Source organism: Labeo rohita, chromosome 11, assembly GCF_022985175.1.
Source record: "Labeo rohita strain BAU-BD-2019 chromosome 11, IGBB_LRoh.1.0, whole genome shotgun sequence".
Taxonomy (NCBI): domain Eukaryota; kingdom Metazoa; phylum Chordata; class Actinopteri; order Cypriniformes; family Cyprinidae; genus Labeo; species Labeo rohita.
The window spans coordinates 3,246,097-3,273,766 of record NC_066879.1 but is presented as its reverse complement, the minus strand read 5'-3'; the positions used below and the strand labels follow the sequence as shown (position 1 = coordinate 3,273,766).

Sequence of the window (27,670 nt, the reverse complement as noted above, 5' to 3'; positions counted from 1 at the left end):
CAGCAAGAAGACACAAAGCGGGTGGAAAATCTTCAAGTCTGTATCTATATGTTGAACACAGCATGGGAATAGTTTAAAACTTTTTTTTTTTTTTTTTTAATTAAAAATTGCATCATTGCTATCTGACATTATCGGTATCTTCCAAAAAAAATATTAAAATGCAATTTCTAATTTTTGCATTTTCACTGTACGTCACATCAGAAACCAGGATCACGTGCAGAACGCCGATACAGAAGTTTCCTTCACTTATCAATGCACTGCCAGGTGATGCTTTAACAACATTACAATCAATCAAATGCAAACCCTGCTGTCAAGATACTCCTGAAACGTATTCATGCTGAAGCACCAATAAAGATATTTGGCATCTCAAAGTGTGGTAAAACGAAGGAGGTGCTAATAAAAGAAAAAAACGGCGGCAACCAAATCCAAAATTTATTGGTTGCCTCAAAAGTCAGATGTGATATGTATTTTTTAGTGTATTGGCAACACTGTGTTCTGCTATACTGACGAACATCTGAGTGTTGTGGAATAGGTCTGTGGTTGGTCTGGTCTTTAGGGGGCAGTGTTGAGAACGGTGCGCATAATGTGTATATTAATGCACGCCGTTCATTATGTGTTTCTGGTGAATCTCCAGATTAGTGCCGTCCTCTTTGTTGTGCTGGGAAGGGCTCAGGTCTTCCTCCCAAAATTGAGCAGCTTTACGGATCTCATCCAGAGTGTACTCCTGCAGGATGGTCCCGTTTTCAAACACAGTCACCAACATGTCCTATAAAAGGTTAAATCGGCATATTAGAATGATTTCTGAAGGATCATCTGACACTGAAGACTGGACTAATGATGATGAAAATTCAGCTTTGACATCATAGGAATAAACTGCATATTAAAGAAAACACGCATTTTAAATGTTATAATATTTCACAATATTCTGAATTACTGTATGTTTGAACAAATATACTCTATAGCCTAGAAGTGGCATAGAATTAAATGCAATTATCTATATAGACTATAGTAGCCTCCGTTCACCAAAGTTTAAAGGTGAGACACTGTAGGTGAATAGGGTAAAAAAAAAAGTGAACAAATAGTTATCGTCTTACTTATATTTTTTTGTATTACAAGTTTTCTAAAATGTTAGGTTTAAATATGCAAATGAGGCATTATTTGATGAAATATGCACTAATTTGCATACCTTTCTAGTACAAAAATCTAAACACTGGATGAAGTCAGTTTCAAAATTCTTGTTTAATTTTTTTGACATATTAGAATCAAATGTTTTTACAGAGGGAATTTTGGGCATCTCATTTTTGTCATCCATAATTTAGAAAATATTTAGAACAGACAGAAAACACCATATTTTCACAATTTTGGGGGGAATAAAATAATCAAGCTGTTGTATATAATCAAACAAACTATATAAAAAAGCAAATTATATATGAACAAATCCCTCTGGAAAAACCTTCAGGGTACAGACAGGAATAAAAATGTATAGTTTGGTGTGTAAGTGCTACTGAAGTGGAGATTTATGGCTCAAAAAACTCATTTTGAGAAAACGTATATGTATATGTAATTGAAATCTATAGACACAAATAGATAAAGTGCTATAAAAGAAGCACTTAACAGTGTCTTTTGGATGTTTTCTTTCTATTAGTCTAAAAAAGCACTTTATGAAAAACCAAAAAGCCCAAAATCTTAAACTTGACAGTTGCATGAAAAAAAAACTGTTTTTGCCTGCATTGTCTCGTCTTACTATGGAATAAGAAAAATTTAATAAATGCAAAAATGTGGCACAGTATGTTTATGGGCCATTCTACAGAATTGGTTCAAAATCAGAGTTAGAAACGTCTTGAAAATTGTATTTTTTTTTTTTTCACAAATTTTGTATGTATGCAAATTGTATAACATCCAAGGTACAAATTTCTAGTAATTGTGCAGTTAATTCTCATACTGTATTTTCAGAACGTTTTGGAATATTAACCTCTCTTCAAACTTGTCACTACCGAAACACAGTAATATATAATTTAATAAGAAAGGTTATACTGACCTACTAAGATTTTGCTTACATCTTCCTTGTAAATATATACAGTATTTTTCTATTTTATTAAAAAGTTTCAGAGGTAAATCAATAACAATTACAGTTTAACAATTTTTCAAGTGTGATTCATGAGATTTGTTGTATTTTGAATCCAATTAGTCTTTGTAAAAGGCAAAAAGTTGATCATACTGATTTTAAACTTAAGATTCATTAGTTTGAATATACATTAAACCAAACACTTTTGGTTCATAACATCATAGATGATAATTCTGTATACTTCATTTCTGATAAAACACCCCATGTTTTGGTAGCGACCAAATCATATTGCAGAATTTTAACCTGTGTACTAAAACGCAACTAAAAATACTAAATTACTAAAAAATTCAAAATTCAAATTTAAAATTCAAATATGAGGATTGTGTGTTCCCTTTTGTCACTACTGAAACAATGATGTGCTGTTTTGATTGTGACGTAGGAAACACCCAACAAAACAAAGCTGTCACTACCGAAACTAAACTCAATTTCAGTCGTGACTGTTTTGATAGTGACAATTTTAGACACTTTTGGGCCTAGCTCAAAGATGCTAATCAATGCATGGTTAGCAAGCACAGTTCTGAACAGTTGCACACATATAAAAACTAAATGTTATGGAATAACTCCCAAAAAAGTGTGGTTAATTATAGAAAAATGGTGTTCGGTAGTGACGTTCTTTGAAGTTACACACAGATTTTTCATACTTTTGAACACATTAACCTCAGAAGTGATGAGACCTATCTACTCACACCATGTAGCTGTCTCAGCCAGTGGACTAAAACATACAACAGTGACATGAAAATGTACCCACATTGAATATTTTATGTATATTAAGCTTACTTATGTTTTAAATATTATTGTGGGTTTTGATAGATAATAAAAGGATCTTAGTAAACATCTAAGATTTGAATATTTAAATGCTTTTTAAATATGTTTTTTGGTTGTACAATAGCAGTTTGCACCAATTCCGTAGAATGGCCCTTATATGAACAATCTTTTGGAAAAAGTCTATGGAATAATGAGCTGTTCTAACCTCCTCTGGTTTGCCTGCTCCTCTTTCCACCGTCTCGATGAAGCCGTCGGAATTTCTCCTCAGAGACAGACGACCACGCTTGGATCCTTTAGACGGGTCTGTCACTGGCTGTTTATAGACATCCATCTGTGTAAACACAAATGACATCATATTAAAAGAAAAAAAAATACTGCTCAAATGTACTTCTTTTAACATGTTTAAATGAAACCAATAATAAAAAAAAAACGTACGCCTTTGCCATTGGTCTCCACATAGCTGCACTTGAAAGCGCAGTTTAACGTGTCTCTGTTGATTTTCTGCAGGAGTGCGCTTCCGCAACCGAAAAACACATTTTCAGCACTCCAACCCTCATCGCTCAGTTTCTCCAGAATCTGCGCTAGCCAAAAAAAAAACAAATTAATACTGATCAGAGTATGATCACTGATATACCACTGTGCCTCAGTAATGATTGTTTATAATCAAACAGTCATAAATGGTTGATAAACATTCAGGGCCAGTATCAGGTCATCTCTGTACACACCGTTCCACACATTTAATAATGACAGCAATAAACTTGCTAGTCATACAAGCAGACATAGTGAGGCCCAAAAGTCTGAAACCAGAGTGAAAATGCTTCTATTTTGCATTTCTCTAATGTAGTACATTTATTTTAATTACTCATAACAATTTGATTTGCAGTTAATTTGTGCAAGAATTCGCATAACATTGTGTGTGCTAATTGAAAAATTGCCATGGATTTTTGAATGCATTATTTGTTTTGTTGTTTCGCTTTATTGGCAGCAGTGCACAGGTTTGCTTTTGTGTCTGTCAGATTACTTACATACAGTACAGTGCCATTCAAAATTTTGGGATCAGTACGCATTTATTTCAGCAAAATACAGAATTTTTTTTTTTTTTTTGTGAAATATTTTTGCAATTTAAAATAACAGCTTTTATTTTAATATACTTTAAAATGTAATTTATTCCTGTGAAGAAAAGCTGAAATTTCAGCATCAGAACTCCAGTCTTCAGTGTCACACGATCCCTCCGAAATCATTCTAATATGCTGATTTATAATCAATGTTGAAAACAGTTTTGATGCTTAATATTATTTTGGGACCTGTGATGCTTTTTCAGATAAATAAAAGGTTACAAATGTTTATTCAAAACAGAAATTTTGTGTTAGTAAATTTTTTCAGTATTTTTTTTTTAAAGAAATTAATACTTTTATTCAGCAAGGATGTGTTAAATGGATAGAACGTGATAGTAAAGACTTACATTATTATATTTTGAATAAAGCTGCTCTTTTAAACTTTTTTTTCCATTAAAGATTCAAAGAAAAAAGTATCACCAGTTCCAAAAAAATATTAAGCAGTGCAACAGTTTCAACACTGATAATAAAAAAAACTGTAATATTGTGAAATTGCAATTTCTAATATTGGTTTGCTATTTTAATGTACTTTAAAATAGAATTTATTTCTGTGACGCAGTGCTGGATTTTCAGCATCATTACTCCAGTCTTCAGTGTCACATGATCCTTCAAATTTGCTGCTTGAGAAACATTTCTTATTTATCAACGTTGAAAACAGCAACATTGCTACATAATATTGTCATGAAAACAGTGAAAATTTAAGATTCTTTGATGAATATGAAGTTCAAAGGAACAGCTTTTAATTATATAAAACAAATAGATATCTTCAGTAACATCATAAATGTTTCACTGTCACTTTCGATGATTTTAATGCTGAACAAATGTATTTAAATTAGGGTTGTACAACAATTAATCACATACAAAATTAAAGTTTGCGTTTGCCTAATACTTGTGTGTACTGTTTGTAATTATTATGTATATATAAATACAAACAAATGAATGTATAGTTTATCTATTTATTATATTTTTTATATACTTTATATTATATATAAATAAAAATATTTTGTACATAACATATTTCTCTTACATATATACATTAATTTGTGTATATTTATATATACATAATAATTACACACAGTACACACACAAATATTAGGCAAACTCAAACTTTTATTTTGTATGCAATTAATCGCGATTAATCGTTTGACCTAATTTAAATACATCCTACAGACCACAAACTTTGAATGTTAGTGTGGTTTTTTCTCTCTTGGTCTGAGGTTTATCTTACCTCATTAATTGAGTTCAGATCAATCCCATCCCCCTGGATAATGCGCAGGTATGATGGGAGCACTTTGTAACCAACTGAGTTCAGAGAACATCCGAAACACTCCTCCAAAATCTTTATCACCTAAAAGTGAAACAGAAGAGACAAATGAAAGGACAAAGAAAATAAAAAGGCAAAAAGTGTGGTAAATGAGGCTAATTAATCTTAACACCACCATTTCATTTATCAAATACAAACAAGCAACAAAACTAATCTAAAAGACATGCCACAGTATATAAAAAGAAAATCAATATTCTAGGGCACTGCTTTCATACAGATGTCAAAGCAACTGTTAAAGGAGAAGTCCACTTCCAAAACAAAGATTCACATATAATGTACTCACCCCCTTGTCATTCAAGAGGTTCATGTCTTTCTTTCTTCAGTCGCAAAAAAAATTGTTTGAGGAAAACATTTCAGCATTTTTTCTCTATATAATGGACTGATATGGTGCCCCGATTTTGAACTTCCAAAATGCAGTTTAAATGCAGCTTCAAACGATCACAAATGTGGTTGTAAACAATCCCAGCCGAGGAAGAACGGTCTTATCTAGCATAACGATTGGTTAGTTTAATAAAAATAATACAATTTATATACTTTTTAAGGCCAAACACTCGTCTTGTCTTACAGTTAGGGTATGTCAGAAAACTCCCATCTCATGTTCTCCCTCAACTTCGAAATCGTTCTATATGGCTGTTTTACCCTTTTTGTTAAGGGTGTTTGATCTTCTTTGCGTGTTCACTTTGCAAAGACTGGGTTGGTACTTCTGCAGCGATGTAGGATGATTTTGAAATGAATTTTTGAAGTTGAGGGAGAAAATATGATTGGAGTTTTGAGACACACCCTAACTGTCTTGAGCCAGAATACAGAGTTCAGGGAGAGAAAATCAAGACAAGCGTTTGAGATTAAAACGTTTTTAAATTGCATTATTTTAATGAATATAACAGAGTTTAGCTAGATAAGACCCTTCTTCCTCGGCTGGGATTGTTTACAACCGCATTTGGGATCGTTTGAAGCCGCATTTAAACTGCATTTCGGAAGTTCAAAATCGGGGTGCCATATCAGTCCATTATATGGAGAAAAATGCTGAAATGTTTTCCTCAAAAAACTTTCTTTACGAGTGAAGAAAGAAAGACATGAACATTTTGGATGACAAGGGGGTGAGTACATTATATGTGAACATTTGATTTGGAAGTGGACTTCTCTTTTAAGTCACAGTGCAGCACAGTGTTGGAAAAAGCTTTAAGTAAACCCATTCGTTTGAGTCTTCACTTAAAAAAACTAAAGTACAGTCACTCAAACAGCTGCCTTAAGGTCTGTAGTAAACACTACTGCACTTAAAACACATGATACACACACCTCTATGAGGGTCTGAGCGGGGTCCCCGGAGTCTGGTCGAATAATGAGGGCAGAATCCTCACTCCTCTCCATCACTCTCTCCTTCAGCTTGTCCCCCCAGATGTGCTTACAAGCCTTAAAAATATCATAACTGTCGCTAACCACAGCTACAGGCCCAGAGGGAAACTGGTCCAGCAGACACTCAAACGCGTCTTTCTCTCGGCTCCTGCCCCAGGAGATGATAGTACTACAGAGACATGAAAAACAAAGTGTGACAAACCCTCAAATGACCTACGACACCAATTAGTGAAATCCCACCCACTCCTGCTTTATTTAGCTTGAAGGTGCATAAGGCTATGACTAAAATAAACAGGTTTCACTATGATAAACAAGAAACAGAAAGAATCATTTGCAGCAAATGAGTCATTCTTGTCTAACGATCCTTAGATGTGGAGCTATAAAAATCACAGAGTGATTCATGGAATGGTTGAAAAACATAAATGTGAACTTTATGAAGATGGAATGACGTCACAGAAGAAGTCGTGTGATTTGAAATAAAGAGCCAGAGCTTTACTGGGAAACGCACTCAAGCACACAGACAAAAGGCGCTACAGCTGCGAGACTGATGAATGTGTAGCTACTAATAGAACAAATTAGAATCAACGGAACAAATGCAAATTAACACGCAGGTGTTTAACGTCAGCGCTGAGTTTCAAGACATCCGCTGTTGAAACCGAAGGCAGCTGTCTAACTCGCTGCCCAGTCAGTTCTGTACTGGTCACTAGCTTCCATGCAATCACAATGAAGTTTTCAAGCTGCAAACGATCACAAAAACCGGTCCATACAAACAGTTCATTATATAAGTCATCTGGAGCCGTATAGTAGTTTTGTTTGAGAACAGACTAAAACTTATGCTGTTAATGACTGAAAATCTTGCCGGCAGGTTCGTGAGAGTTCATGAGATTTGTGAATGAATCATTCTTTTGAATCAAATCTGGAGCTCCATTTCAACTTATCTAATGTATTCACAATGAACAACAGCATAATCAAGGGGAATAACGAGTTCAGTTTCTCTCTGAGAAACTCTGAGCACACAAACATAGTCAAACGAAAAATTATTCAGACACCAGATATAATTTTTGATTATTTTTTACTAGTGGGTGCAGGACACTATAGTTCATTTATGTCAGTGAAGATAGCCAAATAAAGTAACGATAACGTGGACAACCAGTAAAACTGATAAAAAAATTGGGACAAGAAATTATTCAGACACTTTGACCTGACCATGTTTTGCTTAAGTGTTTTTTCTTTTATTGATAATGTGTCCTTTTCCGAATGAGTTCTTGTCATATTTTATTACTGTTTTCTAAACTATACTGAATAAACTGTGATAATGTGAGAAATGTCGAAGGTGTCTGATTACATTTTGGTTTGACTGTATATATTATTGTGTTTTTATGTTATTTTTTGTTTGTTTGTGTGTTTGAAAGCTCCAGTTCCCATTCATTGTAACTGCATGGAAAAAAAGATATCCAGTACAGTTTTCAAAATATTTTCTTTTATGCTTCAGGGAAGAAAAAAAAAGTCTTATGGATTTGGAGGGATATAATGATAAATTACAAGATTTTTAATTATTTTTGAATTTTTAAATTAACAAATTTTATAAACTAAACTAAAATTGTTTTCAGACAGTCTTTATCACCAAGGTACTATTACATAATGTTTAACAATCTTAAAGCAGTGTTATTTCATTTTTATTTAGTACTATAAATACTATTATAGAAATATTTTTTAATATTTTGAATAAGCTTGAATTTTTTTTATTTCAGTTTTATTTTAATTTTAGTAATTTTGTTGTGCTTGTCATTTTTTATTAGTGTTTGTTTTTTAATATTTCTATATAGCTTCAGATAGGGCTGGGCAATAAATCGATAACGATAATTATCACACGATATGAATTTCCAATAAATGTTCGATATAATGTTTATACAGCAAAAGGTGGAACAAAAGAGCGCTACTCCAAGCACGCCACTCGGACCGTTTATCCGCTCGGATCAAAGCTCAAACAGCGGCACAACACGAACCTAATAGAGGAGATGTGTTTCCTCACTGATGACTCTCGGTCACTAAACAGCACCAGTGTGAAGCGCTTGAATTCAGTGAAGAACACAAATGACTCAGTTTATAGCCAGATGAAACAGCGCTGACAAACAGGAGAAACACTGTGAGCAACAATACAGTCAGGAGGCTTTCTAATCTACAAATTGCCATCATTAACCATAGATTTACTGTAGTTGAACTAACCGCACAGTGGTATTGTGTCAGAAATGTGGGTATTTTTGTGTCAGATTTTATTATATTATTAATGTAGACATATTAAATGTATTAAAGGAGGAGTAATGGAATACAATTACAGTATTTTTTGTGATTAAGCTATAGAGTTTATGCTAAACGTATTTAAATTACTGTTTTTCATACAAATACCTAGGAACCATATTACATTTTTACCATGGTATTGAGGTGCTATATTTGTGGATTTAAAAGTTATTAGCAAGATCTATGGATGATACTATGAAAGAGCAATGGTTAATTAAGACATAATAAATAAAACCTCAAACCATATATAAATGAGATTGCTACAATTTTTACAGATATTACTGATTTTGATAATGAACATAAATCTGCATCTGCATCTTAACTCAAACTACTATCAAATGTGTATTTCTAAAAGACAAAAATGTTATATTATTATTAATATTATCAGGTAACACAAACCTGTTTCTTGATTTGAAACAATATTACTCATTAAAACAAGCAGAACTAAGAAATTATTTTGTTCTATTAAGATATTTATTTTGTTAAGGAAAAAAGACTGGAAAAGGTGTAAATACTCTGACCATAAAGAATATTTTAAAGCCACATTTAACTGTCTGTTTTTTTACAACTTTTACACTGTAGCAAAAATCTCCTTTAAACTAAAAAAATAAATAAATCGGACATTTATCATGATAATTATCAATATCGACTAATATGAAAAAAATAATAATATTGTGATCATTTTTTGGCCATATCGCCCAGCCCTAATCTGAGATGAATTTATAATGACTTGAGTTAAAAAGTCAAACCAAATTTGATCATCCCTTGATGAATTGCGTGTGCAGTAAGTGCGTATGTGCATTACCTGTGTTCTGCAGCAGGGATGGAGAATCCAGCCATAGGACATCCATAGTATCGCTGTGCCATCAGCAGCCCCGCCACTGTATCCGTGCTGCAGAAGTTCACCAGATGAGCAGCTCCACCAAGTGCTGCCGACTAGAGAAAGAACACAACAGAAATGAGTCAATATACTTGTTTAATACCAAACCCACAGTCCTTGAAGTATTGTATATTAATGTTCTTGCATCTCTAGTGAAATCCAAAAGAACAAATGTTGTGATTTCTCTCACGCCATTTAAAACATTAGCCAATTCCCATTATGTTGATCCTGCTTTTGTAACTGAATTATAGAAGTGGCTTTTAAAAAGCAAATCAGTGATTTTGACATTGACATTTGAAGTGTGGCCATTTATAGCCAAGAAGGCTTTTTTTTTTTTTTATATTCCCTTGATTTAACGCTCGGGTTATTGACTGTGTCTCAGTTCATTCATAGCAGGGTCACGGTAATCAGGGGAAATCTGCCCTTTAGTTATAGACAAGAGAAGGTTGTTGCTCTGAAAAGTGAACATGTTTGAATCCAAGCAAAATCTCTTTAGCCTCCTGAGGAGAGCATCAATATTTCTTGCTCTACTACAAGGTGTATATTTATATGGGAATTTGAGAAGCCTATTTGGTTTGCTTTTTTTTTAATTTAAGAACTGATGAGATCTGGGCTTGATATCAACCCAGGGAAATCAGATTCGTAACAAAGATTTAGTCTGCAGCTGTGATCAAGGCAAGGATCTAGGGACCTCATCATTTAATTGTCAAAGCAGTAGAGGGGCATGGCTCAGCACAATATGATGAATCGGGTACATTCTGCTAAACGTCCCTTTTTTCCTTTTCCACTTAAGTCATATGGGTTTAGAAGGATTTGAGGGTGAGTGAATGATGACAGAACTTTCACTTTGGGTGAATCGCCCCTTTAAAAGCATTCAAATCTATCACCGCTTGTCCCCGGATTAGAAGAGAGTGATGACGGAGAGTAAGTATCAGAGGCATTAAACTCTGCCTGGCATCATTAATCTCTTCTTGAAGCCATCATTAATCCAGTCAGCCGCAACCTAGAAAATACACTATCAATATCCCACTGTCCCTAATGAAGGCTCGATAGTTTTACACAGCATGGTTCGGTCTGTTTTCAGCTGCTGAGGGAGTAGCGCTTCAGGCTTTCTAAGATCCCACACTGATGTTCTTTTCCTTTCCAATTCATTCTGTTTCTTCCGTTCTTGAAATTGTTTTTGCACTTGCTTTCCATACAAAGCCCTGCATGAGCGTGACATGGAAAAGTCATATTTCATCGCCAGTGATCAAACAGGCTTAAACACACACAATAGCAATATTACACTGACAGGTGGCTGAGAAATACGTCATAAAGCCAGATATAATGTGGACCTTGATTAGGACGACCACATGGATGGTTTTTCATTAGTTTACCAACACATGAAGTTTTATAGGACGTAACTGGTCATTACTGGTGTGGTTCAAGATAATTAAATAAAATGAAATTACAAATAAAGTAAAAAAAAATAAAAAAATATTAGTACAGTGGTATTATACTACCTATGGGGTTACAAAAGTTGCAATTTCAAATCTCTGCTAGTAAAAAAAAAAGTGTTAATTAAGTAAAAAACAAAAAAAAAAAAAAAAAAAAAATGAAATCAAAATAATAATTTCTTAAAAATTATAAAATCAAATAATTTTTTTAGTAACAATATTTCACATTTTAAACCTTTTCAGTACAATTGTATCATATTTGATATGGAATAACAAAGGTTGCAAGTTCAAATCTCTGCTAGTTAAAAAATGTTAATTAAATCATAAAATAATAAAATCATCCAATAAGAATTTTAAATCAAATTAAACCTTTTCAGTACGGTGGCATTATATTTTCTATTGGGTTTTAATGGTTGCAAAGTTAAACTTTCTGCTAGTAAAAAACAAAATAAAAATCACAAAATGAAATTAAATTCATAAAACAAATTCATAAAAATTATGAATAAAATCAAATTAAAGGTTTTTAGCACAGTGTTATCATATTTGCTATGGAATTACAAAGGTTCAAATCTCTGCTAGTAAAAAAATGTTAATTAAATCATAAAATAAACTAATAAAAATCAAAATCATTAAAAAAAAAACTGAATCAAATCAAATAAAACCTTTTCAGCACATTGGTATTATATTTGCTATGAGGTTACAAAGGTTGCAAGTTCAATCTGCAAAACTTTCATTATTTTTTAACAAAGTAAAAAAAAAAAAAAAAAAAAAAAAAAAAAAAAAAACTTTTAAATCAAATTAAATCTTTTCAGTACGGTGGCATTATATTTTCTATTGGGTTTTAATGGTTGCAAAGTTAAACTTTCTGCTAGTAAAAAACAAAATAAAAATGAAAATAAAAATCACAAAATGAAATTAAATTCATAAAACAAATTCATAAAAATTATGAATCAAATCAAATAAAACCTTTTCAGCACATTGGTATTATACTTGCTATGAGGTTACAAAGGTTGCAAGTTCAATCTCTGCAAAACTTTCATTATTTTTTAACAAAGTAAAAAAAAAAAAATAAAAATAATAAAAAAAAAAAAACTTTTAAATCACATCAAATAAAACCTTTTCAGTTCAGTGCAGGTTGCAAGTTCAAAAAAGTGTTAATTAAATCATAAAATAAAAAAATGAAATCAAAATCATCAAAATCACAAACATTTTAAATCAAATAAAACCTTTTTAGTACAATGGTAAATACTTGCTATGGAATTACAAAGGTAGCAAGTTTAAATCTTAACTTTAATTCTTTTTTTTTTTTTTTTTTTTTTAAATCATAGTTTAAAAAAAATGCAATTTAATAATTAAATTCAAATTTCAGTACAGTGGTATTATTTTTGCTATGAGGTTACAAAAGGTTGCAAGTTCAAATCTCTGCTAGTAAAAAAGTGTTAATTAATTCATAAAATAATCTAATGAAATCAATCTCATTAAAAAAAACTGAATACAATCAAATTAAACTTCTTTACTACAGTGGTAAATATTTGCTATGGAATTACAAAAGTAGTAAGTTCAAAATCTCTGCTAGTAAAAAAGGTGTTAATTAAAATCATAAAAAAACGAAATTAAATTCATAAAACAAATTCATAAAAATTCTAAATCAAATCAAATGAAACCTTTTTAGTACAATGATATTTGCTATGGAATTACAAAGGCAGCAAGTTCAAATCTCTGCAAAACCTTGATTATTTTTAACAAAGTTAAAAAATGCAAATTAATTATTAAAAAAAAATAAAATAAAAACTTTTGAATCAAATCAAATAAAACCTTTTCAGTATAGTGATATTATACGTGCTATGGGATTGCAAAGATTGCAAGTTCAAATCTTTTAAAAGAAAGTTAAAAGACATAATATATATTAAGAGCCAAGTCTTAAACACCAAAGATGAGATGAGTCTAGCCAGGTCTAGAGATGCCCCTGCACATCACTTCACTGGTACCTTCTATAAAGAATTGTTTTTAGTTAATTAATAAGATTTAAACGGGCTGTGAAATGACCTAAACCATCAAGCGTATTTTCGATGTTAATGGAAAACACATCTTTTCTAATCGGTCAGGCTGCTGGGTTGATCTATGAAGGCTGCGTCACCATCTCCAGTTTTAGATCATGGCATACTGGTCTCAAAAGGGCACCACAGAGGGGTTATGTCACACCTCATCAGAATCCAGTGGTCTCACTTTCACACACAGACACACACAAAGGTCTCCTGCGTTCAGCACGCCCAGCCAGTCAGCAACAGACTCACTGCTTATCACTAGTCACCCAACACCTGAACCCGTCACTGTGTGATATAGATGAAACCTGGCAGAGTTGACCTTTACACAGTAGACGGACCGATTCAAGAGCCAAACAGTCATCTTTACTCACACAACTCTTCAAACAGCACCACCCGATGACCCCAAACCCATCAGTGCAACAACCTCACTCATACACGGCCAACAATCAGGGCTCCTACCTTCGAAAAATACAGAACTCCAAAGCGGTCGGCATTGCTCGCGTTTCAAAAGGTCAGGTCTGATCTCCTTTTGATTAAATGGAATGGCCTTGTCTCATAATGAATTGATTTTCTGCTTTCACCAAGTAATGTCTGATTTCATTTGCCCCAGAAGACCGAGCTTTCTTTAAAAGCACTGAAGAGAGAAAGACCACGTTTGGCTCCAGCTTTGATTTTAAAGGCTAAAAAAAGAATAAAGGTAGAGATTTTCACACCCGAGGCACTTCCTGTTTGACTTAAAAGATATTTCAGTGCTTTGGAGGAGTCTTCAGAGTGTGATGTGAATGGCTACAGGGCAAAATAATGTCATATAACCAGCAATACATGATAGTTATCAGTGGTTTTCTAGTTTTCTATACAGCCTCTTACACTCATAAAACATATAAAAGATTGTGTTTTTTTTTAAAAACACGAAGATTTGCAGATCCAGAATTACTACCAAGATACCATAGTAAAACAAAACATAATAACAGCATGGTACCAGGGCAATGTTTTAAAAATCTCACTGATCCAGTGTTATTTACATACTATTATGTTTTTTTTTTTTTTTTAATGTTTTAAATGCACTTATTTTCATATTTGCAGTTTTATTTTAATTTTATTTTACGTTTTAGTAACTGTGCTTTTGTCATTTTATTATTGCTATCAAAATTAGCATGTTAACACAGCCAACAAAAAATGAAGAGTTTATTTGCAAGTCAATTTTTATTTATTTTCAGAAATCTTTTTTTTAATTGTTCATTCCAAGTAATATCAATCAAGGTACGTGCATCTTTTGGTCATTTGATTTTCTACTTAAAAAGAAATAAGAGAAATTAGAAATGGTTTGATTTTCTGAAAAAACTAAAATCTAGCCAGATTTTTCGTATTTTTTTTCATAGGTAAAAATTAGATTATGCTTTAATATAGAATCTAGAAAATTGAGAAAACAGCTCCTTTTTTGTTTTTTCCAAAAAACGAAAAACAAGAATTCAGCTTAATTTTTCGTTTTTCTTTCAGGGGTGGAAAAATGAATAAACAACTTGACTATGCAATTTTGACACATGGGCGGGAATTAAATGCCCCTTTCTGCTGACTGGTCAGCCGACAATCGTCTTTTGTTTCACGTGACAGAATACTAGTCCTCTGGTGCTGCAGTTCTTAACTTGCAGTTCTTTATTGCCACAAATAGTTAAATGTATACAAATAAAAATATACATTTTACCATACGACTATAAATGACACAGTATTCATTACAGTAAAAATCCAAGTGAACATCAATTAATACTCAATATTAATTAAACAAACTCAGAAAAAACAAAGTTATGACTGCTGCATAATTCCTGTACACTTCAATACTGGTCTGCGCTTGACTGTAGTCATGTCTGAAATGGGGAGACTTTGTCGATAAACAATATTTTTTTGCTGTATGTGTTTAAGGCTGTCATGGATGAATTAATATGACATTAAAACTGCCAGTAGGTGGCAGCAAGTCCCTGTTTTAATAAATGATTCCGTGAATATATACTGGAGCCATTCTGGTTGTTTGATGAGAAACAGATCAAACTGCAATAACTGTGTTAAGAATCTGTACAACTGCAGCAGCGGAGGACTAGTATTCTGCCATGTGAAACTGAAGAACAACTGGTGACAGCACGGCTTGATCGTCGGCTGACCAATTAGCACAAAGGGGCGTTTAATTCCAGCCCATGTGTCAAAATTGAATATTCAAGCTGTTTATCCATTTTTCTACCCCTGAACGAAAAGCAAAATATTAAGCTGAATTTTTCAATTAAGCAGTTTTCTCAATTTTCTATTTTCAATAATGAATAAAAAATGAGTGAACGAATGATACATGAAACAACTGAAACAAATAATAAAGCATAATGAAATTTTTACCCAATATGAAAAATCTAGCTAAATTTTAGTTTTTTTGTTTCTTATACAAAACAACAAAAAAAATACAACCATTTCTCTTTATTTCTTTTTTAAGTAGAAAATCAAATGACCAAAAGATACAATGTGAATTGTTTTTCACCGATTGACAGCACTACATTTTATGTATATATTTTTTATATTTCTAAATAGCAATATTAATTTTACTTCAGTTTTAGCTGTAGTAATTTACTAATTTTAGTATTGCAGCGTAAACATATATTTGTTAGTTACCAAGGCAACTTTTTAAAAAAGGTTTTAATTTCATATGTATATTTTAGCGTTCTGTCAGTTATTAAAAACTATTTTTAGTTTTAGTTAAAGGGTTAGTAAATTTCATCTAACAGTGTGTGGGGGGGGACACAAATAATACAGCCACTGTACTTTTAAGGATAGATAGCATGGAGAACGTGTTTAAATATGAGTTCGGTTCATAGGTTCACCACGCAGTCTGGAACTGAGAATGTTTCTTATTTACAGGTAGATATTAAACCGCAGCAAGCCCAGTGATCTGCCACTTAACATCATATTGAGCAAACCCCAACCCATCAGTAGGTCTACAATATTAGCCTAATATCAGTTCACAGACAGGCTTATTTGCCATGTTAGCTGTAGTGGGTGACAAGCTAGGGTATTAAGCGAACTAACCTTTCGGTAACCTTACAATCGCTCATAGAAAATCAGATATCGTCAATTTTTTGTCATGAGAGAAAGAATCACTTCACCCAGTGTTTAAAGTGAATAAAACAGCTTAAGTTGCTTACACACAACTACTGAAAAACTTTCCTCTCTCCCACCGGACTCGTTTATGTACCAAAAAAAGGGGGAAAGCAGTGGACCAAACCACTGTTAGGCAAGGGAGGGGGGATTCAAAACATTTCTTAACTTAAAATGCTTTTTTTTGCATTTATATCGTTTTACTACTTACACAATCACTTTACATTTATTATTTACAAAACACAGTCGCTTGTAATGATATTTTTAGGGGGGACAACCCTCAGATGGCGGGGGGTGGTGGGGGGGGTGGGTCCTGTCCTGCTGACACAGGAGCCGGCGAAGTAATGCGCCTTGAACATTTTAGTTGAGTTGCTGTTTTTGCAGGATCAGAAAGCTATCGGATTTCATCAAAAATATCCTAATTTGTGTTCCGAAGATGAACAAAGGTCTTACGGTTTGGGACGACATGAGGGTGAGTAAATAATGATACAATTTTAATTTTTGGGTGAACTATCCCAAATAACAAGAAAGTGAAATTACTGATCCATGCCAATCGTACCTCTTGTGAGGACACTCCTCTGTAGCCAAAATCGTGCAGTTTGACATCCAGACCCTCCAGGCTCCCTGATGTGGCCTTCAGGTGCTTGGCCAGAATCTTTTTGAACTCCCTGGAGATCGTTGCCACGGTGATGGGGTACCACATTTGGACCAGCATCGTCTGCGGGAACGGAATGTACACACAATCACATGTACGTCAGAGAAGAGCAAAGATGGCTTGTAACTGTGCTCACAATTTTAAATCTTAACACATTGAGGTGTGGCCCCTTAAGGATGTGCACGTCAGCAACTGACGAAGACAAAGAATTCTGTACCGTTTGTGTGGTTTGACATGTTTTTCTCCAGTCTTGACATCAATACATAAACTGTGCACATTGATTAAGCTGACAGAATGCCAATAATGCTTTTCAAGCAACAGGCTAACAGGCAGGATCTAAGTGTTCCACTTAGGCTTGGTTTAAATTGTTCATAAGATCTTGAACACCTTTTTAAGGTATTTACATGTTGTTGACATACTAGTGCATTTTTCGAAATCATATTATGGCTGAATCATAAGCATAAATGTAATTTCTTCTGCAAGTCATAGTCATTAAGCAAGCTCTTTTATCCAAAGCAACTTACAGTTCATTACAGGGACAACCCACCTGGAGGACTTTGGGATAAAGTGCATTGCTCAAGGACTTTATTACATTTACTTAACAGTTGCTTTTATCTAAAGCAACTTATAAATGAGAGACATCCCTGAAGAAGAGCAATTTATCATATAAGAACCAATAATACTGTACAGTACTACAATGTCAAGTTTCAACAGAACAGTAAGTAAAAGTACAGAAAGGTAAAAGAGAAGTGTCTTTGATTGTGGTTGCTGGCTGCTTGAGTGAATTTCTTGTGGAAGACTTGTCTCATAAGCCATTTCTTACGGGTGGTTCAGACTACATAAGGGGTGCTCAACCCTGGGCCTGGAGATCGACAGCTCCAACCCTGACCAAACACACCTAAACCAGCTAATTAGGATCTGAAGGAGCACTTGATAATTACAGACAGGTGTGTTTAATTAGGGTTGGAACTAAACTCTGCAGGAAGGTCGTAGAACAGGGGTTGGGCACCCCTGGACTACATGATTTTTTTTTGTCAGTTACGACAGGCATTTTGACTCCTACAATCTTGTTGCGTCATGAACAAGACTACACGCTGCTACTGGACCATTTATCCTGGCCATCTTTAACAAAGTGCATGCTGTCATCGATGGGACGGGAAATAAGGTGCCTAAAAATAAAAGACAACCTGACAGTGGACACAAATCTGGATTTGCCATTTCCACCACTGAATAAAAAATAAAAAAGGTTATTGTGAGGTTTTATCTCACAATTCTGACTTTTTCCTTGCAATTGCGAGTTTACATCGCAGAATTCTCAGAATTGTGAGATACAGACTCACAATTGCGAGAAATAAAGTCAGAATTGCAAAATATAAATTTACAATTCTGACTTTTTCTCAGAATTGCATAATATAAACTCACAATTGCAAGTTATAAAGTCAGAATTGTGAGATATAAACTTGTAATTCTGACTTTTTTCTCAGAATTGCATGATATAAACTTACAATTGTGAGAAATAAAGTCAGAATTGCAATTCTGACTTTTTTCTCACAATTCCAGGTTTATATCTCACAATTCTGACTTCTAAGAAAAAAGTCAGACTTGTGAGTTTATATTCAGAATTACTGGTTTATATCTCACAATTCTAAAAAAAAAAAAAAAAGACAGAATAGCGAGTTTGCTGCCATCGGTTGTCATCTACTATGACACACTACATGAGTTGAAATGATTAAATCTTGTGTCCCGAAGCCCATCATCATTTATGAACCCCCATGACACTCTACATCAAGCAGATCAGCCAAAAATCAGGCTAAAATGGTAAGGTCTGAACCAGGCTTTAAAGGTTTTGATGGTCTCAGCAAATCATGGTCTGGGGTGGAGGTTGTATGTTTGTAAGGTTGTAAGGATCTGGAAAACTAGTAGGAACGGTAATCAATAAATGTTGTATACCACCGTGTTCCACTAGCTTGAACAGTAGAACATGCTTTCAACACTAAAGTGAAGGGTCTGGTTCTCAAATCTGGACTGCATTAAGAGTTTATATCTCGCAATTCTGATTTTAGAATTGTGAGATATAAACTCGCAACTGCAAGTTATAAAAGGCAGAATTGCAAAATATATACTCGCAATTCTGACTTTTATTCTCAGAACTGTAAGATATTAACTTGTAATTCTGACCTTCTTCTCAGAATTGCATGACATCAACTCACAATTGCAAGAAATAAAGTCAGAATTGCAATTCCAGACCTTTTTCACAGAACTGTGATATAAACTCAAAATCGCAAATTATAAAGGCCAGTTCTGAGGGGAAAGAAAGACTGACATGTTCTCACAATTGTGAGTTTATAATTGTGTTATAAAGTCAGAATGGCGAGATACAAAAAAATAAAATAAAATAAAATAAATAAAAATAATATTAATGTGTGTCTACATAATGACAATAGTAACAGCTGTTCTGTGAGTCTGCAGGGCTTCAGGCCAGGTCAGAACCTAACAACCTCACGTCCTCACTGACCCTACCAGCCTGTCCAAAAATCATCAGCTAGGAGCATGCTGGAAATCAAAGCCTGCTGTCATCCTGAACAACAGTACGGCAGCATCATCTAATATGAAGTAATGTGCCACACCATCAGGTTTAGGGACTATGCTGACAGTCAGACATTCTTGGGGGCTTTGTGTTGCTTTTAAGATTTGTAACAAAAAAACTTTGACATTAGATATGGCTTCTTTATGGTGTATTTAATTCAAATTTATTTCAACGTGTGTGGTGTCTCAAACAAACTAACAGCCTTTTGAAAACACCATTGATAAGGGGAATCAGTAACTTACTTTAGTTTGGAATGACTTTTTGAGTAACATCGCCTTTTAGCAATGTCTTTCAAGGTTGATTAAATGCTGTTTGGACTTTGCTCTTAGATTAGAGTCTGTAGAATTTTTGTTTAAAGTCTTTGAAAGACACATCTTTGATCAAAAACACAGTAGACAGTATTACTGTTAAACAAGATTAACTTTTCCATTTAAATATATTTTAAAATCTAATTTATTTCTGTGATAATAAGGCTGAATTTTTAGCATCATTACTCCAGTCTTTAGTGTCACATAATCCGTCAGAAAGCATTCTAAATATGCTGATCTGCTATCAAAAAGTGGCTTAAAATGTTACGTTTTTTTTTCCCTGGAATTCTTTGATGGATAAAGTTCAAAAGAACACCATTTATTTGAAAACAAAACTTGCATCCTTGCTGAATAAAAGTAAAAATTAACCACAACCTTTTTTAACAGTAGTGCACATATTGGTTCATAAATATTTGCATTTGACCTTCCTATTATTTCGAAACATTCATTTTGAATTTTATACTTTTAATTTGTATTGCATTGCATTGGCTATCTTTTAAAAACTAGATGAAAGAGGGCAAGTAATACCTCAATATAATTGGTGAGCCAGTAGAAATCTGGATCCGTGTTCTCCACGGTGAAAAGAACGTTCCCTCTGGGAATAATCTTCCCCTCTGGAACTGCTTTGATACGGATTGGAAGGCGGCCATCATATTTCTGACAACACAATTAGGAAAAGGAAGAAGGCAGGTGGTCGTTATCTCCCTGTGCATCCGCAACAAAGTAAGCAGACTTCAAAGTCACGTTATTGTGAAATATCTGAAAAGAAACTTCGACTTTGATATGAACTTGTGTTTGTACCTCCAAAACTTTCCTCCATCCCTCTTCATCGAACACCGTCTGTTTAAAGTGCATCTGATAAAAGACTTTCGCCTCCTGAATCTTTTCCTCCGTGACGACTCGACCTGCAAGATATTTATATAAATGCATAAGCTCAAAGATGTTATGATAAGCACACATGAAAAAAAAGATCTGTAAACATAGTATATGCTCTTTTCATAATGTGTAAACACTAAACTGGCAGGCCATTTAATGACACGATGACATGCCCAGATTTGTCTAGTAAGAAACATCACATGACACTTTCTCTGTAGTTACAAACTGCAAAGTTCACGACGGCCAGGGCTTCCGTCAGGGAGAATGCAATACACTGCAACACCAGTCTTAAAATTCAATAAAATATTTATTGTATAAAGAGTGAGTACAAATAGTTTGGCTGGAAATAAACTTTAAATCAGTGGGGACACAAACAAAAAAACAATGCTGTTTACACATTCTGTTCATGGTTGCAGTCTGAAACGCAAACCACAAAATAAACACTTTCTGGGTTGGAATATTTTAAATGAAATGAGAAGCTTAGAGGGAATTAGCCTTATGTAACTAGGATGTTTTTTGGGGACTTAATGTAGTCTACATGTTTTTACATTCTCTAACAGGGCTGGCTGTGTTCACGGATACTTTTATAAAAAATGTAATGGGTAAAAGCATCGAAATGGCCAAAAATAGACTTCTCTTGCATATAAAAAGATGTGTTAAACACTGAAGGGATGATAACAGATGTTTCTCACCCTCACGTCATCCCAAACCTGTATGACTTTCTTTCTTTTGTGTTTTTTGTCCACACAACTATATGTATGAACAGCTGAAACATTTTTAAAAAATTATAGCAATAAATGACATGAGAAAGAATGCATAATTCACAAATTTCATTTGAGGGATAGTTTCAAAACTGTATCACTTTCTTTCTTCTTAAATCTAACAATTTTAAACTCTTGTTTTGACTGCATGACTGTCCTTTACAACTGTCCTTGAATGTGAGCTATTAATGGTTTCGGGACAAGTTTTTCATTACCCAATCAAGTGAGAGACATCACATGGGAAAAGAAAAAAAAAAAAGTTTGTTCCTGCCAATACGTGTACAAACTCAAAAACAAACAGTACATCCATGTGAGCCAAGTGAAACTTCACAAAAGTGTTGTGATCACTGCAGGAGTTATGCAATGATGAAAGTTGTTAGAATTACCTGCTAGGTATTTCTTCAGAAGATACTGGAGGCCAAAAAAAACACAACCTCGTTAAAATGCGCCCCCTTCTTGCGTCGACACTCGAAATAGGAGTACACCTTGCTGACATTGGGTGGGTATTGCTTGTAGTGGGTAATCTGAAAAGAAAAGAGGAGCTTTGAGTATTAGAATTGACCATATGCACGGAGGTTCTTTAGAACCTCTGCATAATGATAAGCCAGCTCGTAAACTTCCGGTGAAGCTCATTTTATATGTGCTATACATATATATATAAGTGGAGACTCTTGAGACTCCTCTCTTGCCTCATTCTTATCAGAAACTGAGAAAAAAAATAGCTGCAATATCATAAATAACATCGGTATGAACGTTCAGTTTCACGTTAACAACATATAAAGAGCCTGGAAATCCCAGAAGAGTACCTAGACACATAGTTGTACATTTAAATGCTCACAGCTAAACACTATCAAAACCGTTTAGGCTACTGTTACGTAACTAACAATGCTTCTCTTCAGTGACATCTTAATAGTATTCTTGATAATCAAAAACTACATCTTTTAAGTTTTATCTTGAACTGTAAAAGCTGTTAAATAGCCTATATTTAACCAACACAAACTTGTTACTGCTGTAGTTTTGTTACTCTGAATTTAGTCTGAATCATTTAATGCACAGCTCTGTTTTTGACATCGTCTTATCAGATGTTTCATTCGGTTATTCACGCATATTTAGCGGATTTACTTGCATAACTTTTTACACTCGCGTTTGTCATTCTTGAAACGGTATGCATGGACGGTTGGTCCTCTTGGACAAACAAACCCTTTCTTCGAATTGTAGAGAAAACGAGCAAAGGACACTCCTATTACAGCACAGTACAGCTGACTGGACATGACTGAGCTGGCTTGTCTAAAACAAGGAAGTAATCCGTGCATATGGTCAATTGTTTACACTATCTCAAATTTACCATTTTTTATTAATTATACACTACCGTTCAAAAGTTTGAGGCAAGTATGATTTTTTAAAAAAATGTCATTAGAAATTTCTGTTAAATGTTAATTGTCAAAGTCTGTCACTTCTGATTACTTTAATGCATCCTTGCTTAATAAAAGGAATTCTTCAAAAAAAAACAAAAAAAAACTGAGCTTATGAACAGTATTGTGCATCATTATTACATTGGAGGCACAACTGCATCCCTTCCACAGTCTTGTGAATCTGTCAGCTTCAAGCTGTGTGCATGGATCTCACAGCATTTCATCGAAGTTTTATTTACTGTACTGTCAAGCTACAGCTGGGCTAGGTTGAAACGGTGTCTTGATTTGCAAGTACAAACCTGCCATTATATACTAGACACAAATTTAATATTAAAAAGCAGCTGGCCTTCGTTGCCCTGTGACAGAACCTGCATAAACAACACCCGGCCGCTTTCTGGATCCTCGTAATAGAGGGCAAAACAAATTAAATATATTTGTATCTGCTACGTAAGAAACAAATAAAGGTCCATCTAACGTTCCATTAGTTTAGTGTCCGACATCATTTATCAGATCAACCCTGAAAATCAAAAAAGACAGAAGGAATTTCCATGTGATTTGTGAGGAATGGAAAGACAATCTGCTGTGGAATATTGCGCAGTATGGTCAAATGCACCAGAATGGCCAAAATTAATGCAAGACATGAAGGATGTGTAACATTCTACGAATGCTGGGTGTTCCACATGTTAGGAAAAGTGCTCAGCTTTCTGTGGAATTCTAAGTGGACTTAAACATCTACCCAAACCTGACTCACTCATCAATGATACCTGGTGCAACCTGTTTAGACCTAGATTAAATGGATTTCTTTGTTGCTTGTGTGACGTAACAACAGTCCATTCTGCATGGGTGGGTATCAAAATCTCATCAAGCAATTATACTATTATAAAATCAAAAAAGTGTTACATTGAAGTTTCTTTGCGTGAGATTTCAACATTGATCCAGATGAGATTTGCAGATTGCTGTTTGGTCAGAGGTCAAAGACTAATGTGAAGTACAAAGATTATTACACAACCTCAGCCATTCAGCATTAGCCAAAATGGAGAATTGCAGATGTGAAATTCCTAAATTCCTAAACCCACCTCTCAAGAAGCTTACAGAGTATTACATAATAGAACATTAAGTACATCACACATTTTGGAAAAAAAGATGCACATGAAGAATCTGGTTAAAAATGTAAACACAAAGAACGATGTTGTTTGAGACACGTCTTACGTGATATTATTAGTTTAACCAAGTTGTTTTAGTAACACCAAATACATGAAATTATGCTACTTTGAACACGGTGGAGCTCTGAGACAGACTTTCAAAGTGAAATTAAACAGCTCTAATCATCTGATTACTTACAAAAAAGCTCACATTAAAACAATACACTCAGCACTTTAGTTTATAGTTAACAACTCATTCTGATTGCTGATATATTACAAGTTAGGGCTAAATGAGTTAATGCACAGTTACCATTTTTAAACTGTGAGTTTATATTTAGGGTTACATGGAATGTACATGTTAAACGTAGTTATTTGGAATAATGTTGTTATTAGTACTAAACAAAATTATGTATACTTTTAAAATATATATATATTTTTTTTTATTCAAACAGATGAAATATACAATCACCTTCAGGAGAACATTAACAATGTAAAGAAGATAGAAGTAAGAAGAGGAGAAATAAATTACAGTAAGGGGGTATGTTGCTTAGAATAAGGAAAAAAAAAAAAAAAAAAAAAAACTACATAATAATAATAACAACAACAACAACAACAATAATAATAATAATAGTATAATAATAATAATAATAAAAAGTAAGAGCAATGAAGAAAAGCTATCTAAACCTAACCAGAGTTAATAGAAATAATTTTTTTATATATTTCCAAAAACCTGACATTTATTATTACTAGTCAAACAAAAAGATGTGAGCAGTGAGTCAATCTCAATCAGAAAATGTGAAAGAGTGGGAACTGAGCCCATAATTTTTTGCTTATGTATGAAGAATTTGCCAAACAAAATAAAAAAGCTGAAAATATATTCTTTAGATTTGTTGGCAGGGTCAGAGTAATAACAAATAATATCTTTTAAGCTAAAAGACTGTGCAAAGACAAGGGGTTTGTTTAAATGAGAATACAAATCAAACCAAAAATTCCGAACAAATTCACAAGACTTTTAAAAGAATAAGTTTCGATTCATTACTGGGCGACGTGACGTCACGAACTGTGGCCTTCGGCGCAGCTAAAAAGCAGCACGAGGTCATTCGGCACAAGCCCCGCCCCCTGCATTCAGCGTTCAATGAGTGGGGCATTTAAAACGAGACTGAGCTTACGCCGATTCCCTTTAGCAAAATAACAACAAAATGCAGTAATAGTGATTTTGCCATATTTGTAGGTCATTCTGAATAATGTTTTCATTTACATTTCATCGATTCACAAGGTCAAAGTTGGTTTTATCCGCACATATATGTGACGGCTGAAGCACAAAGGGCTTTACTGTCAGAACAGGCTAAGTACTGTCATGCGTCTCTGTGTTTCTATTGTTAAACGACACGAGCCAGGTGATTCTTACCTTATAAGAGTCCGTCGCAAGTAAAAAATTGAAATCCTGAGATGCCATCATCGAGGACAAAGTAAAAGCGAAACGGTGTCGCTTCGCTCCGGTATGTATGTGAGCCGAGCCGCGTGACACCAGTCTCAATAACGTTCTTTTCAATACCTTTTGGCTATGCCAGGAGAAAATGTAGTGAAATACGATCGCCTCAGTATCTTGTATATGTGAGGGCGCGCACGGATAGGTCGCATCGTCCAGTATCAGACACAACGGGGTGGAAAGGGGGCGGAGTCAGGCTAGACGTATGAAAGAGACGCGGGCCTACGCTCGGTGACGCAAAAGTGGGCGGAGACACGAAATCAAACAACGACCGAGTACCCGAAACTTGAAAAAGCTTCCTTGCGACCAGTTGCGTTCAAAGGCTAAGGTTTCGTTTTCTTGTAAAGGGTAATTAAACTATGAACGGGACGTGGTATTCTTAGACAAACTTTTAGTTTTGCTTTCACTTCTAAGCTTAAAAAACTTAAACCAAGGAATACCAGTTTGCCAGGTTAAACCGTCTTAGATCTTTTTCAACTTGCATCTTTTGAAATTATCCTTGTACGTGTGCTTTATCCCAAAAGTTTGTTATTTTACTAATTTTATTGTAATCTGTATTAACTGTTGATAGTATTAAGTGAGTATTGATTCAGCTGATCTACATGACCTATATAATTTACTTATTATCAGTCAGATAACATATCTAATCTATTTTCATATCACAAAAGCTTTAAAAAATAACCTCGCCTTTATAATGGGAAAGTTTAAATACTATGGTGATTAACATTGAAAAAGATGCAATTATGCTGAGTCACTCAGGGAATGTTTTGACATTAATGCTCAGAAGCCTACATCGAATAAAATATTATAAAGATTCTAGTATTTTAATCATCCACTGTGCATGATGTTTACTTTTAGGCCAACTGGGAAGGCTTTGAATTTTTCTAATGACATTTTGAGTAAAAGTTAAATGTAACCCTGGACCACAAAACCAGTCATAAGTAGCACATGTTTATTTTTAGCAATAGCCAAAAATACATTGTGTGAAACAAAATGATACATTTTTCTTTTATGTTCATAATCATTAGGATATTAAGTAAAGATATTTTGTAAATTTCATACCGTAAATATGGCGAAACTTAATATTCGATTAGTTATGCATTGCTAAGAACTTCATTTGGACAACTTTAAAGTTGATTTTCTCAATATTTAGATTTTTTTTACACCCTCATATTCCAGATTTTCAAGTAGTTGTATCTTGGCCAAATATTGTTCTATCCTAACAAACCATACATCGATGGAAAGCTTAATGTATAAATCTCAATTTAAAAAAATTGGCCGCAAATTACAGTCATACCTCCAACATGCATTTTAAGCTGCTGTGTTTTTAAAAACTACCATTTTTGAACGGGCTACAGCGATTGTATATTTAATCAAGCATATAAACACACATCAGTGTTGTAATTGTAGTCTTTGCTTAGCATCTTTTTAGCTACACAGCTTTACAGTACATGGTTGGGGTATGTTCGTATGTTCTTCAATCCAAGTTCGCTATTCTAAACACCCCTAGAAAATTACAATAATTCTTTCTGGCTTTAAAGACTACTACCTAAACATTTCATTCTCATTCATTGAAAATCAATTGAATTTAATCATTTCAAAGAAAAGACTGAATTGATTAAAATGGCTTGAAGGCTTTTTGACTTAAAATTCTAAAGTAAAATCAAAGTTATGACCTAAAGTAAAAAGTATGTTGTATTTTCGACTAATTTTAATTGAATGGGCCTATACCAATACAAACACTTGAGGTCACTCGAGAGTGCGTGGAATCAACATGAAGTACGTAAAAATAATAAATACCAGTGCTCTTAATACTCAATTAATACTTAATACTTAATACTCATAAATAATAAATAAGGTTGATTTTTCCAGCTGTATTTACAGTTTTATCATTGCTTTTGTTGTTAGATTTAGTAACCTGTGATTTTGTTACATTTTTGTTCATTTTCTATTCAAAATGAGACATTCAT

At 33.8% G+C, this 27,670-nt stretch overlaps 1 protein-coding gene across 1 annotated transcript; it reads right to left on the bottom strand.

Moving 5' to 3' along the window:
- Window positions 1-72: 72 nt before the first annotated feature.
- nampt2 (nicotinamide phosphoribosyltransferase 2) lies at window positions 73-25,877 on the bottom strand. The gene is given in 12 exon segments (XM_051122822.1): window positions 73-766; window positions 3,096-3,221; window positions 3,326-3,466; window positions 5,234-5,353; window positions 6,626-6,851; window positions 9,786-9,916; window positions 17,030-17,188; window positions 20,549-20,677; window positions 20,822-20,925; window positions 22,044-22,088; window positions 22,091-22,181; window positions 25,620-25,877. Coding segments are annotated over 12 exon segments (1,497 nt in total). The 5' UTR covers window positions 25,671-25,877; the 3' UTR covers window positions 73-592.
- Between the last annotated feature and the right edge of the window lie 1,793 nt (window positions 25,878-27,670).